The sequence below is a fragment of the Pygocentrus nattereri genome, chromosome 6, assembly GCF_015220715.1.
Source record: "Pygocentrus nattereri isolate fPygNat1 chromosome 6, fPygNat1.pri, whole genome shotgun sequence".
In the NCBI taxonomy this organism is placed as follows: Eukaryota; Metazoa; Chordata; class Actinopteri; order Characiformes; family Serrasalmidae; genus Pygocentrus; species Pygocentrus nattereri.
Window position 1 is genome coordinate 30,212,083 of NC_051216.1, and position 15,323 is coordinate 30,227,405.

At 40.2% G+C, this 15,323-nt stretch overlaps 3 protein-coding genes across 3 annotated transcripts; 1 reads left to right on the top strand and 2 right to left on the bottom strand.

Moving 5' to 3' along the window:
- Positions 1-306: 306 nt before the first annotated feature.
- On the bottom strand, positions 307-8,500 carry mab21l3 (mab-21-like 3). The gene is made up of 7 exons (XM_017695173.2): positions 8,185-8,500; positions 7,939-8,079; positions 7,789-7,860; positions 7,308-7,599; positions 4,786-4,967; positions 4,179-4,373; positions 307-1,911 (listed from the first exon to the last, which is right to left on the bottom strand). The coding sequence occupies exons 1-7, from the start codon at positions 8,230-8,232 to the stop codon at positions 1,678-1,680; spliced, it is 1,164 nt and encodes a 387-aa protein (XP_017550662.1). The 5' UTR covers positions 8,233-8,500; the 3' UTR covers positions 307-1,677.
- Positions 8,501-9,291: 791 nt separating this feature from the next.
- dnajc28 (DnaJ (Hsp40) homolog, subfamily C, member 28) lies at positions 9,292-13,007 on the top strand. Its single transcript, XM_017695171.2, has 2 exons — positions 9,292-9,401; positions 11,666-13,007. Exon 2 carries the CDS (start codon positions 11,691-11,693, stop codon positions 12,819-12,821), a length of 1,131 nt encoding a protein of 376 aa, XP_017550660.1. The 5' UTR covers positions 9,292-9,401; positions 11,666-11,690; the 3' UTR covers positions 12,822-13,007.
- Positions 13,008-13,134: 127 nt separating this feature from the next.
- Positions 13,135-14,022, bottom strand: LOC108426021 (potassium voltage-gated channel subfamily E member 1). Its single transcript, XM_017695170.2, has one exon. The coding sequence runs from the start codon at positions 13,896-13,898 to the stop codon at positions 13,509-13,511; it is 390 nt and encodes a 129-aa protein (XP_017550659.2). The 5' UTR covers positions 13,899-14,022; the 3' UTR covers positions 13,135-13,508.
- Positions 14,023-15,323: the final 1,301 nt, after the last annotated feature.

Sequence of the window (15,323 nt, forward strand, 5' to 3'; positions counted from 1 at the left end):
AAAGAGGATCATGAGGGGGTTAATTGGAACTACTATTAAGTGACAGAGACCTCTAGTGGATTACACAGGTACTGTGTCAGCCTTTGTTGCACAATGAGAAAAGTAGGGGGCACAATATACACTGAATAACCCAGCAAAGCAGTGTTAAAAATGTTAAATATAAAATAATAATAATATGTAAAAATGTAAAATTGTCTTATTCTTCTTATTCACATAGATGTATTTGCATCTTGTAGAAAAAAGCAGAAATTCTGAGTTGCTAAAACAATTTTTAAAAAATCATCACCTGATAATAAAACACACTCATGTTTAAGTTTATTCTGTTACATTTAACAAGTATCTTCTTAAGACTATTTGGACAAAGATATTTGGACTAATGAATTCTACCATTACAGCACACTGACAAAAAAAGCACAGCAGACAACATACATACAGATATATGTAAAAAAAAAAAAAAAAAGCTGGTTGTCTGCTCAGTAAGTTCTTTGAGTTCAGGTCCATCTAACTGCTGTTCATGTAATTACAACAACAAAATGCACAATATGAAAATATGAAGTCTAACAAATTATTATGTCTATATACACAAAAGACAATAACCTACACAGTGTGACTGTGCTTAGAGAACTCACAGTTCAGTTCATCTATTCTAATAGGTGCAAAGAGTTCTTACTTTTTAAATTACCTGTGAAGAATTTAACAACAGTCCAATCCCGTACTTCTATAGACCTCCAAAGGCCTATCATCATTCTGTAATCAACATCATGACTATAGGAACTCTGGTTCTAAGCTGGTTTTCTCTAGGGGAAAAATGATAGTAGCAAAAAATGTTCCAAAGTTGATACGTTTTGTTCCATTTATAGCCCCCCGCAATAAAGTATATACTACGGTGAGTGTGTTTACATGCATTTCATAATCCGATAACAGCAGGAAATGAGATTTTTGTCAGTAATCTAATGAGCTCTTGAGTAATCAGATAATGTGGAAACTCCGGGTCTACATGAGTCAGGCAGTCACTGGCTTTCTGCTTTGCAAACAGCCACTAAACTCACCGAAGACTGTGACGTAAATGTCATGTAAAACTCATGTAAAACTTTCATGCCACGAAAATCTGAACATACATCTTCTAGTGGATGATGAATATTTAAATCCTTCATTTCTTCAAGCATGTAGTTGATTTCAGCATTGCCCCAAAAGTGTTTTGCTGCCATCTTGTGCGAACGCTGCTTGGTTATTTCCGGTACGGCAGTCTGTTTTCGCACATGCTCAGACTGAGAAATCTGAAAGAAATCTGTATTAAGTATACATTGTGTGAAATCTGATTACTAAGCTAAAATGCAGCTCTCTTTATCAGTTTTCTTAATCAGATTTCTTCTCCTTAATCAGAAATGAATCCTTTCTGTGTGCAGTTCTGCGTGTTCGTAGCTTGCATGTAGCAATATTTTTCATATCAATGACCTTGTCATTCAGAGTATCCAGTGACATTAGCAAAAAATAGGTATACTTTTTGCAGTTTTTGAAAATGCTGTTCATTTTTCCCATATTAAAAAAGCTTACACCTAATATGGGATTGGTGCTGACTACAGAATGATGCACAGCTTCAGAAGCCTATTATGTGTCATGCTATTAAATATATATGCACTGTTATTCACATAATGTTTCATGAAATATTGCGAGCTCCTAGTGAATATAAACGTGTGGATTTTCCAGGAAGTCTGAGATTTTCTTGGCCATGTCATCTAGCTCGTTGGTGTTGGTGTACTTCAGCAGGTTGTAGGTTCTCACAAAGTAGTGCCTGAGGTAACGCTGGGAAACACACTTATGCAGCTTGTGCACCAGCCGCAAAACACACTCTCTGAGGTTCCTCCAGTCTCTGGAGCTTGGGTACTTCTCACACGTCCAGAACAGCAGAGTCTAGAGCAGATCCAGAGATTAGGACACCTCTGGAATGGCACATTTTCAACAGTACTTTGATTGCAAAACAGTATTTAATAGAGATACACCAATATATTACAACCCCATTTCCAAAATGTTGGGAAGCTATGCAAAATGAAAATAAAAACAAAATGCAATGATGTAGAAATCATTTGAATCCTATATTTCATTGAAAGTAGTACAAAGACAACATATCAAATGTTGAAGCTGAAAAGTTTGAAAAATATTTGGCCATTTTGAATTTAGTGCCAACAAGTTCCAAAAAAGTTGGGACAGGGGAAACAAAACACTGGTAAGGCTGTGTAATACTGTGTGAATTGATTTGAATTGAATCAAATTGGTTGATTGGCAACAGGTCAGTAAGATGATTGGGTAAAAAAAAGAGTATCCCAGAGAGGCTGAGTCTTTCAGAAGTAGAGATGAGGAGGGGGTCACCACTCTGTGAAAGACTGAGTGGCCAACAATTCAAAAACAATGTTTCTCAACATAAATTGGCGAAGAACTTTTGCTTTTCATCACCTACAATATGCAATATCTGGAGGAATCTGGAGGAATCTCTGTATGCAAGGGACAAGGCCAAAAACCAGTATTTGCTGGCCATGATCTTTGGGCCCTCAGGCGGCACTGCATTAAAAACAGACAGAATTCTCTAGTGGAAATCATTGCATGGGCTCAGCAACACTTCTGAAAAACACTGCCGGTCACTGCATCCACAAATGCAAGTTAAAACTATAAAATGCAAAGAAGAAACTGGATCCAGAAACAAAAAAACAGGATCTAGAAACACTGCCACCTTCTCTGCATCCGAGCTCATTTTAAATACCCTACTACCCAAAGCTCGTGACCATAGGTGAGAGTCGGAATGTAGATTGACCGGTAAAATGACAGCTTCGCCTTCTGGCTCAGCTCTCTCTTCACCATGATGGACCGGTATAGAGTCCACATTACTTCAGACACCGCATCAATCCGCCTATCAACCTCTCGCTCCATCCTTCCTTCACTCGTGAACAAAATCCCAAGATATTTAAACTCCTCCACTTGGGGCAAGTATTCACTCCTGACCTGGACAAAGCATTCCACCCTTTTCCGACTGAGGACCATGGTCTCAGATTTAGAGGTGCTGATTTTCATCCCAGCTGCTTTACACTCAGCTGCAAACTGGTCCAGAGAGAGCTGGAGGTCCTGGCCTGATGACGCTAACAGGACCACATCATCCGCAATTTCAACATTTGAAATTCTTTTTGGAAATCATGGACACTGTGTGTTCCGGGCTAAAGACCACTCAGCTTGTTAAGTTCAAGTTAACAATTCAAAAACCAGTATTCATGATGGTATAGGGGTGCATTAGTGCACAAGGCATGTGTGACATCTATGAAGGCACCATTAATGCTGAATAATATATACATGTTTTGGCAACATATGCTGCCATCCAGATGATGTCTTCTTCAGGGGATGCATTGCTTAATCCAGCAAGGCCATGCCAAACCACACTCTACATGTATTACAACAGCATTGCTCCATGTTAAATGAGTCCAGGTGCTAAACTGGCCTGCCTGCAGTCCAGACCTGTCACCCACTGATAAGATTTGGCACGTTATGAAATGAAAAATATGACAAAGGAGACCCCAAACTGTTAAGCAGCTGAAATCCTACATCAGACAGGAATAGGAAAATATTTCACTTTCAAAACTACAGCAGTCAGTCTCCTCAGTTCCTAAATGCTTACAGAGTGTTGTTAAAAGAAGAGGAGATGCACCACAGCGACAAAACATGCCCAACTTTTTTGGAATGTGTTGTTGGCGTCACAATTCAAAAAGGCCTCACATTTTTCATAAAACAATAACATTTCTCAGTGTCAACATTTGTTATGTTGTCTTTGTTATGTTTCCTTTAAAAATATGGTTTACATGATTTGCATATCATTGCATCCTATTTTTATTTACTTTCTGCACAGCGTCACAGCTTTTTTGGAAATGGGGTTATATTTACTGATAAAAGTGAAAAATGTGATTATCATTATCGGTTTAGTACTGGTATTAAGACCAATAATTTAGTGCTCCATATGTGCTCCATATTCCATATGGCCATTAATTATTAAGTAGTATTAAGCCTAATATTTAACAGTCTCAGGTTGAGGATCCATACTGTAATTTACATACTATACAGTAGTTTAGTACTGAGGAAAAACTCTTAGGCAGAGAGAGAAAGAGAGAGAGAGAGACAGAAAAGGCAGATAAGCCTGGTACCTGTAAATGGTGGGCAGTGATGACAGGTTTGCTCCCTGGACACCACACATCCTCCTTCAGCTGACGGACCACCCTGTAACACTTCCTGCGATAGCCACCATCCTCATCTATACAACCCAGCAACACTTGCTCTGCCCGTGAGAATGACAGCAGCCAGTGGTAATTGGAAGTAGCCATGAGATTGAAACCAAAGGACTGTGAAGAACAAGAAGACAATGTGTGTAGAACATCACACTGTTATAGTTTCAGTTTCAGTTTGGCTTCTTACTTGTCATCATGAATAATGAACATTGTTTTATACTTTCACAATATTTTCCAATATATTACGATACGACAGTTGGCTGTTTAATGTTTACAATACTTTGCAAGGTTCCTTTTTTACACAGATAAAGAAGCAAAGTCTGCCCATCAAACATGTCTTGGCTAATTGAATAAATCTTGGTTTGGTGGATTTTTGAAAACCATTCCTTCACAAAGCTCTTCCTGACTTTTGGATATGCAGGGCAGGGGCACTCCAGGAGCAGAACTGGGAACCACTGACCTAAGGCAATTAAGTAGGAAGTGCTTTTTGTTTTTTGCATTGGTCTCAAGCTTCGGTTCTCCTAACCTTAATGCAGCGGGTGCGCTCAGTCGAAGGCCATCTCTGCAGTAGCCGGGGCCAGTGCGCTCTCTTTGGCCAGCAATTCATCAGCTCCACTGTGGGCACAAGCTCAACCTCAATCTGCGCTTCCGACGTCTCCACGGCAACACGCACCACTGAGCCCACCGACTCCAGCACACACACTTTCTCTATCACAGCAATAGTACAAAAACAACACAGAGCCAGAGGCATTGAGTTTGGTTTAGAGTAATGTTATTGTATTGTTGAATGGAAAGGTCATGGAGTATTGCGATGTATTGATACCACATTCGTGTTACACATGTGTGTGTAGGCATGTTTACCACCAACTTTCTGTGCCTGAAGCGAGCACAGGCAGAAATGCTAATTGTAAAAGCACAGTGACCTGCATTCTATAGGTTCTCTGTGTCATATTTGTCAGTTTTGTCCAACAGTTATATTCACAAAACTACTAGCACAAACCAATACTAAGCATTATTTTAGCTATCCACAAAAATAGCTGTGTATTCACTTAAAAAGACCAGCAGCACTTCACAGTATTAATACATGTCAAAACAAATGATCCATCAGTCCAAGTCCAAAAATATAAAATCATGGTTTGTGCATTTTTTTCTCCTGTGAAGTTACCATAAGGTTTTGTTGCAAAAGCTTATACTGTAAAAGTTATACTGGTGGTAATGGGTCCTGTTAGAACATGCAGGACAAAACTCAGATACTACCCTTCATTTATTTAATTTCCAGTTTCCATGGCAACACACACCACCGAGCCCACCGGCTCCAGCAAACTCACTTTTTCTATCACAGCAAGAGAACAAAAACAAGTTTGTCCCAGAGATGATTGCTTAGGACAATTTACATTAATAAAAAGTGTTAATTTCTTTAGCGTCAGCATAAGAGCAGGAAAACATATTTAACAGCAAATTACACAGAAGCCTCAGCAACTAAATGTAACATTAAACGTAAATTAAATAAGTGAAATCCAAATTAAATAAACGAAAGGTGGTCTCTGAATTTTACATAGTACTGTAAATCAAGTTACCAAGAGTAGAAGAGAAAGAGTTACTGTCAAAATAACCATCATAAACTGATGATGAATGCGAGAGTTCGCAATCCACAGCTTACCATCTGTTGCTAGTGCTCTTGTTCAGCAGGTGTGTAATAATGCACAAATTTCCCAATACAACGTGCACTGTGGTTTTTACACCATACTTTTGGTACAGAACTAAAAACAATGCCAAAACAAGCACACAGCACCTGCTGAAAACAGGATATTAGAAAAATAAATCTAAATGCACACAAAACACAAAAAAGTCAATGGTTTCGGTTCCAGTTCTTTTACAAATACCATCCAGTTTTTTTTTGTTTTTTTTTACAAAACAGCAGAAACCATTCCAGTTTATATCAGCACATCTGATACATTATTAATAGCATTATTAATAGCAGCTCCTTTACTTCTGTATAAAAAAAAAGAATATTCAAATGTGTATCAAACCACTTCTAAAATGCAGAGCAAGCAGAGTCAGGCTGAAACCAAAGAATGAAACTAAGACTAGATTTTAAAGGCTTTAGGCATCTGCTATTGATTTTGCTTCCTGACTGAATATTAAAAGCAATAAGTGATGCTTCAATACCATTTTTTCAGACAAAGTAGGAGTATATTTTAGCACTCACCGATACCAACTCTGATACCATACTGACTAAGCTACTTAAAAATCATGTAGTTGTTAGTATAAATGAGTGCAATGAATCTTAACAATTAAATCATAAAAATCTAGCTGATTTTAACAAGCTATAATACATTAGTTATGCTGGATTGAGTAGCACTGCAGTTGTTCCCCATCAGAGAAGCGCGTCTGTAGAGCTGTAAGTAAAGTATATTTCAGAGTATAGATCCCCGCTCCTCACCTGTCTCTTTCAACAGCTGTCTCTGTAGCACAGTAACAGCAGGAATCACATCTGTGACTAATTTGAGTGGCTCACTTGTGGAGTTTACATCTTCTCACAGTCTTTTGCTTGGCTGGTTGAGCTGTAGTTGAATGTCTTCTTGGTCTGTCTACAGCATACGTATTAACGCTTATACCTCACAGTTCTATTCAGTTGAACAGAGTAATATACAGACTTTTGTACCAAATGTCAATTTATGTTGTCCCTGTTTTGCTAGCCTATGTGTATCTACTTGTACTGGGAAAGCGGGTGTGTTTGTGTGTGTTGTAAATCAGGCTAGAATCGTGCAGTGTATTCTGCACAAGAATTTGCGAGGGTAGAATGTTTAAAGTGACCAGTGACCTTGAATCCAACCACAAAGGAGTCAGTTACTCTGACCCATACCATCATGACCCTTCTTCACAGCCAGGTTGAGTCGTTTGTTCATTAGTGCAGTAGTGTACACTCGGCTTACATCACAGTGTCAGCTGGTATCGGATGTTGGTTTCGGTACATTTATATGAGTATCATTAAGAGTAAATGAGCACAGAGTCAGAATCAATTCATGCCTATTAGGAATATCCTACCTGTCAGTCTACACGTCTTAATAGCGGCCTCTACCTGCTCCTTAAACACAGTGACCACCTTGGCAGGTACGATGTCACCCTCCATGGCCAAGCGGGTATCGTGCCACTCCTGAGAAGCGTTGGCAAAGCTCTCCAGCTCCAGCCACTGGTGCAGCTTCTCTGGCTCTCGCACTGGGGAGAGGAGGTGTGAGCCGCTCAGTGTGTAGTACCTCCACTGCCGTGCTCGCCTTTCTTTATAGCCCATCAGGCCTCGCACAGGCACAGAAATCAGGAACAGAGTGGGAGTCAGTACCTGTGAGTACAGATACAAACTAATCATTCTATTTGCACTATGATTTTCCACGCTTCAATACATTAGACATATGATATTGACTGATACTATTAGAAAAGCAGTCTGTTGAAATGAGTTGTGAGGAGTAAGGTAACTTAAAAGCGATAATAACTATAAATGTATGTGAAATGTTCATTCTAGCAGTCTTACCTGAATGGCAGGATTGAATGTACACCTTCCCCGAAGTAATGCAGACCATTTTGATGCTAAAGCAGGCTGATCCTGGAGACAACATGAACAAGCTACAGTACATACTGACTATAACTGATGAATGCATTACAAATTGAGAGAAAGTGTTACTTTGAAGCTGTCATTGTGAACTCCAGAGTTGGCAATGGATTGGAAGCGAGCATCCTTCGAGCTGATCTCAGCAGTTAAGTCTTTGATTATTTTTTGCACATCCTCTACTGATTTAGAGACCTGCCGATGTCTGAGGTCCGCCTGGGAAGAATACAAGAACGTAACGGTCTTTATGTTGAGTCACAACAGCAAATTACAAATGGTACCTATTTAAGCCCTCCATGTCAGCAAAGAACCTTAGTGTACCTGATTTTGTAAGTAATGGTCCAGGTCTTCCTCCGTGAAGTTCATCATTTCCCAGTCTTGTTATTTCTTGGCTTCTGGGCTGATTTTGTGCTTTCGTGTGTTCATATATGAGTTGTTGCTTCTGAGCCCGGTGTGTGAATCTGAGTATTTGTGTGTCGGTCCATGTAACATAGATGGAACTGGCGGAAAAGCACTTCAACAGATTGATCTAACTGCATTGATTTTTCACAGCATTGCACTGCAGGCCTTTGAACACATGCTTCAACTTTCATTCGTAAAGTTAAAAAGAAAAACTACATGTCCCTTTATGGATTTAAAGTCCCTTTATGGATCTAGGTTAAGCTTACAGCTTGTTGATAGATAAACTAAGCAATGTGCTTTTGTATCTGGTTGCACGTTTTTGTTTTTATTGGGGGGGGGGGGGGGGGGGGGGAGTTTGGGGGACAGTATTAGTAGCCTATTCCAGTACAGTGTTTGGTAAGAGTTAGAAAGCCAGCCGACATATTTAGGACCCAGGGGAGCACAGATGGGGACGTGACCTGAATATGGACAGACACTACTCTGGTTTTCTAGTCACAAACGTGGTACTGACATCAATGCAAGAATTCCCCATTAACCCGCATTAACTTCCTACAGTCTGTACGCTAATTGATGTATGAACTAACTGAGCCATTTGGATGGATATCATGACAGCCAAACCTTAATAAATTACCATGAATATCAGATTTGGTGCAGTCTACCTACATCTAGTACTAAATATGATTTAATTAGAGTGATATAACTCTGTAGTGCACTCTGATCCTCTCAACAGCTCCAACGTAAAACGAGCAGTCCGCAGCCAGTGCTAGTGGAATCCCTTTTACATGTTTTATTCATGTCGTATTTCGTATATAATTCCAGTGTCATTGCCTCTTCGCACCCACATTATACACGTTAAACAATTTTCCTCCGTCTGAATAATTAAATTCAGATTAAAAGTCGTCAAGGGAAATAAACAGCGTTATGTTTCCACAGTACTAGAACAGCGGATGGCATTTTGGCGCCCTCTGGAGCTCAGCTGAAACATTACAGTCTGCATCCTGTTTTATAAACAAAATGACTACAAATCCCAACATGCATTTCTCATTCTGCACCAACAACAAACCCCCGTGTTTCCAGCTAAGGACATTTAGTTCTGTGCTCTCTTTCGAATGGAAACACTTATATAATGAGCTGAGGTATGTCACCCACTCGTCCTTGCGTTTTAATGTTCATTATAGTGTCAAAGACTAACGTTAAAGACAAACTTCCCGTTTATATTAACGAACTGTCTGGGTAGATGGCGAGCTAGCTGGCTCTGTTAGTTAGTTAGGTTAGCTGCACCGATTTGACTCACTGAATGCCTGTCTGTGAATCTCATCTGTAGTGGTCGGCGCGTTCTAGTTAATGCATCTATCCTTCTGACCATTTAACGGAACCTCGACTCAGAACGAGCAGATATGCCAGTTCGCGGTTTCCCCAAAATGAGGTCAGCGTTACCCGCGGTACTGGAATCTGGGTCAGAAAGTGCCCGTCCTCTGTGCAGCAAGTCAGCAGTGGGCTCACTACAGCAACATCTGCCCAGCTGAAATGCTGTAAACGTTTTCTTTCTATGCACTTTACACTATAAAGTCGTGGCTTTGGGCGCAGTTTACATGTGCTTGATGGTTTTCTAAGTGAAAGTAAGTTAACACGTCCTCTACAGAGAGCACACTTCTAGACATAACGCACAGTTAGAGCTGGGCGATGTGGCAAATATATAATATTGTGGTACTTCCAGAAATTTCCACAGTACAATATGTACCATATTTATTTTTTTCTGCTGAGTTGGGACAAAGAATAAAGAGCCAGTAGTGCGACATTTAAAAATGTAATTAAAAACGGAATACAGTGAATTTTCTTCAGTACTTGGCACATAATGTGTTGCACTAAATCCAGTTAAACATTTCTAATTTTGCTCTTTTTATAATGAAACATGCATTTGGTCAATGTCCTACAAGTACTGACGGTACACACAATATATTCAGAAAGGTATATTGTACTGTCACATATTTATCATGATGACAATATATATGTATATATATATATGTATATACAATATATAATTACTGTTCATTTGCTGAATTTAACATATAAAAATACATAAATTAATAAAACATAAAACGTGGCATGTAAACAGACTATGAAACATGTGCTATGTTTTATTTTTTCAATATGTTAAGGCCATTATTTTATTATTTTATGGGCAACATATGTATATGACCCATCACACACACACACACACATATATATATATATATATATATATATATATATTGCTCAAAAGAATTACAGGAACACTTTTTAATCAGAGTATAGCATTAACTCAACAACTCAATTCGACTTCTGGGATATTGATCTGGTCACTTAAGTAGCAGTATCAGTTTCAGCTGCTTTGGTGTTAATGAAATTAACAACAGGTGCACTAGAGGAGCAAGAATGACACAACCCACAAAACAGGAATGATTTGAAGTCCAGGAATGGCTGGAGGCCATTGACATTTTGTCCCTCCTCATGTTTTTTGACTGATTTTTCACTAGTTTTTCAGTTGGTTTGGGTCAGTGTCACTTCTAGTACCATGGTGCGGTACCTAGACCCTACAGAGGTTGCACAGGTAGTCCAACTCCTGCAGGATGGCACATCAATATGTGTATTGCCAGAAGATTTGCTGTGTCCCCCTACACAGTCTTAAGAGTATGGAGGAGATTCCAGAAGACAGGCAGTTGCTCTAGGAGAGCTGGACAAGGCTGTAGAAGGTCCTTAACCCCTCAGCAGCACTGGTATCTGCTCGTTTGTGTGAGGAGGAACAGGATGAGTACTGCCAGAGCCCTACAAAATGAACTCCAGCAGGCCACTGGTGTGAATGTGTCTGACCAAACAAACATAAACAGGCTTCATGAGCGTGGCCTGAGGGCCCGACATCCTGTAGTGGGCCCTGTGCTCACCCCCACCCCCCTCCACTCGACATGACCATACAAACTACTGAGTACCATTTTGAGTTGCTGGAATGGAAGCTGGAATTTAAGCTAACTGGACTAGCCTGCTGCATCATTTTTCGCTTTGATTTTTGGGGTGTCTTTTAAATTCAACCCTCTGTGGGGTGATCATTTTCATTTCCATAAAATGATGTGGCATCCTGTCGTTCCTAACACATTACCCAGATATTCTGCTGAGTTTTTTTCCCATTGAGATCTGATGTGTTTTCAAAGTGCTCCTTTAATTTTTTTTTAGCTGTGTGTGTGTGTGTGTGTGTGTGTGTGTGTGTGTGTAAATAAATAAATAAATAAATACTTGCTTATTTATACTTATTTTTATTTTGCTGTGATTGCACTACAAAATGTATTACTTTTTATAGTCTATTATATCTATTATACCCCTTCTTTACTCCTTATCAATGTGTCACATTGTTTTTGCTTTTCTGCAGCAGCTCTCCTCTTCCCTAAAGCACAATGAGCTGCTCTGTGTTGCTTCGACTGCACTATGGGGACCTCCGCAGAGTCCTGCTGCCTATCTGCAAAGCCCCAACGCTGCGCACACTCTGCTCTGACACTCGCCTCAGCCGCAGTCTGAGAGAGAGCTACCGTCTGCTGCAGCTGCCTGAAGATGGAGACAGCAGCCCTGCTGAGGTTAGGGAGGCCTATGTGCGCATGGCCAAGTTGTACCATCCAGACTCTGGAGCCCCAACAGCGGATTCTGCTTTGTTCGGCCACATAGAGGAGGCTTACAGGGCTGTAGTGGCACACATGGCCCGGCGGGGGTCTACATCACCGTATGCTCAGATGGAAGAGGATGAAGAAGACAAGAATAAAAGTTATGCTCCGCAGCACAGGCAGTACCTCAGCTTTGAAGGTGTAGGCTCTGGAACACCCAGCCAGCGTGAGCGGCAGTATCAGCAGTTCCGGATGGACCGGGCAACAGACCAGGTCTTAGAATATCGACGTAAACGCATGGAGCAGGCAGCAGCAGAAGAGGGCGCCATGGTGACAAGAGATGCACGTGTACGCAGCAAGCAGATCAAGATCACGCAGGCCATGGAGCGCCTGGTGGAGGACCTCATCCAAGAGTCCATGGCCCGGGGAGACTTCCACAACCTCAGCGGCGCTGGCAAGCCACTCAGAAAATTCGACCACAACCCCTACGCTGACCCCATGACGCACAACCTCAACAGGATTCTCATTGACAACGGTTACCAGCCTGAATGGATAGTAACCCAGAAGGAGATCAGAGAGACCATTACGAAGATGAGAGAGAGGCTACAGGATGCCCGGTCCAGACTGGGTATCCCCATGAGGCATTCCGAACAGCTCCGGTGGAAAGAGCACTGTGCCGCTTTTGCTGACGAACTGAAGAAGCTCAATAAGAAGGTGGACAATTTCAACCTGGTAGTACCGCTAATGAGTTTGCAGATGGTTCATTTTAATATGACCAAGGAAGTGGAGAAAGTGCTGAAAGCTGACCAGGAGTACAGAAAACAGAAGGAGAAAGAGAGAAAGTGCATGGAGGAGAGAGAAAAAGCAGACTTGTCTCAACAGAACGTTAGGCAAGGACTCATCATGTGGATGCAGAGTCTACTCAAATGAAATGCTTGAAAGTGTTTTATTACTGTATTGCAGATTGCAGAATTTTGAACTGCAATCAGCAAGCGGCACAAGTTTAACGTCAGCTCTAACAAATGGTTGTACAATACCATTTGTGACGTTTCTTCTTGAACATCACGGTCACAAATCACTGTCGTGTAAATAAAAGTAATCTTTATTTAAAATCAATATAGAGATAAAAAGTGCTCAGTCTCTTTTTTCCACTGATGAGCAAAGATGGTCATCCTATTTTCTAACTCAATGAATCACTTCATTATTAAGATTATTATTATTTTTTTCATTTCAGATTCAAGAACTAAACAATCAAATGTGATGAAGTTAGGGGACAGATATAGTGACACCAGATACTGCAGTAATACAGATACACAATAAATCCAAAAGTATGCTGATACCCCTAATAGGTAGATTCAGCTACTTTCACATTTAGCAGTTTCTATAATCTCTGTAGAGAAGCACTGCCAACAGAATGGGATGCTCTGGAGCAGATGTGCATGAGCCTAAGGTTTTCATGCCCAATGCAAAAAGACCCCTCAGCACTGGGCCGTGAAGCACAAACGTTTGGCTATACAGTATATTTCGATTTAATGTTAAGTTAATCTGACCTTGACATCACTCTAAAAGCATTATGTTAATGTGTAGTAAACACCATTACTTTTCCAGGTGCACTCCTCACCCAGGTAGATGCTGTAGTGCAGCTGGGTTTCCGATAACCACAGGCTCCTTGGTTCTGAGAGCCTGCGTTATGGCTACAGAGGGAGGAGACAGCACACTGGCCCAGTCTCGGGCTATATACTGGTGGTAAGGATCCTGTGAGTTCTCCATCTTTTTAGAGCGGATGTAGCTGAACATGATGCCAAAGGTGAAGAAACTGAAGAACCCCACCACGAGTAGAATGTAGATCATCCCTTGGCTTTGGCCTTTGATATGCACTGCACTCAAAGGTGCAGGCGGCAGGTCAGCTGTAGGTGAAGCTGGTGGTATGATCCAGGTTTGGTTGAGGTAGTGCTGGAACCAAGAGAGCAGGAAAGATTGGACATCTGTGCTGTTTTGAACCAGCATACTTGCCTGTTAATTAATAAATGCATACAAAGATAGTGTGAAAGTTAAACATGAACATTTAGTCAGTTTAGAGTATTATTATAGTATAATCCTCACCTATACACGCACATGGGTAACTTTTTTTTTGCTAGGTAATTGGATAAAATAATGGTAATTTCCAAACAGGGCTTACATTGCATTGAAATGGCAAACAGGTTTTTAGTATTATCTGCGTGAGTGTTTGGCAACAACTCGGTACAAATCATTTTAGGTCAAATGCAGTGTCATATTTAAAGGGCCCTTATCATGGAAAAACAAATGTTCCTCACTTTTGTTTTTAATTAAATAAATCAGTTTGTTGATGAATGTAAATGTTGTTAAACTTGCCTGATGTATTGCTCGCTCCCCAGGCTGTACAGTCCATATATGGAAACTAAGCCACAAAAAAATCCTGTTTTGAATCCACTGTTTTTGTGATTTTACACAAACCAATGCATTTACATATATTTACACCTATTTGGCCTACAGCAGTTTAGTTTGTTTCAGTCCAGAATGCTTTTTGGGTGAGGCACAACACAGAGCTGCCGATCAGAACCAAGATCATATACATAGTACTTTAGTCTTAAAAGTACAGTACCAAAAACAGCCAGCAGAGGTTGGAAATGGTCATGTAAACGTGAATGACTGCACATGTTATATGTGGACCTTAAGGATAAAGTACAGTATAGATTTATGAAATATGTAAAGTAATAAGTACATTTGTATATTCTCTTAAGTAAATGGTAACAATCCAGTTAAACCACCGAAAGAATCATGACTTTATTTTACAGATTGAGGTTAGCTTCTAGGTAAAAGGCAGGAACATACTGTTTAAGACTCTTATGTCAGGATTTCCTATTCCCCACACAACTGCCTGGTATTTAGAGATTTTTCCTATTACATTACTGCTACATGTGGCACTTCAGTGTAATTTAGTTTGACATGTCTGGTTACTTACTGTCAGTTTACCCAGAATACACAGTGTTTTCGGGGTTTGTACCACACATTTAGCCAGTTTATATCCAGAATCTACTGGGCAGTTCAGTGCAATTTAGGTGTAATTTAGTTAAAATGCCTTGGAACTTACAATCACGTTACCCAATGATAATGATAATGACAGTACTTTGCAGTCTGCACTTCACATTTACCTGGACATAGAGGACTGTCAAATATAGTGTTACCCACAGGCATTCTCAATGGAAAGGCTGTGTACAGTTACAATCTAAACCAATAACAGCATGCAGTCACACATATGCACAATAGAAACAGGCAACCTGTTTTTTAAATGGAAGAAAACACACTAATCAGCATTTTAACATTTCAGCTCTGTTCCTGGGCAGGTTGAAATTTAAGACATGAACAATAAACAGAGAATGTCTGTTGGAAAGATGTAACCTACCTTTTGGT

Coding starts and splice junctions, on each gene's coding strand:
- dnajc28 (XM_017695171.2), top strand. CDS start 11,691: ATGAGCTGCTCTGTGTTGCTTCGACTGCACTATGGGGACCTCCGCAGA.
- LOC108426021 (XM_017695170.2), bottom strand. CDS start 13,898: ATGCTGGTTCAAAACAGCACAGATGTCCAATCTTTCCTGCTCTCTTGG.
- mab21l3 (XM_017695173.2), bottom strand. CDS start 8,232: ATGATGAACTTCACGGAGGAAGACCTGGACCATTACTTACAAAATCAG. Junction 7,861..7,938: donor TTCACAATGACAGCTTCAAA/GTAACACTTTCT, acceptor TGTTGTCTCCAG/GATCAGCCTGCTTTAGCATC. Junction 4,374..4,785: donor AGCGCACCCGCTGCATTAAG/GTTAGGAGAACC, acceptor TGTTCTTCACAG/TCCTTTGGTTTCAATCTCAT.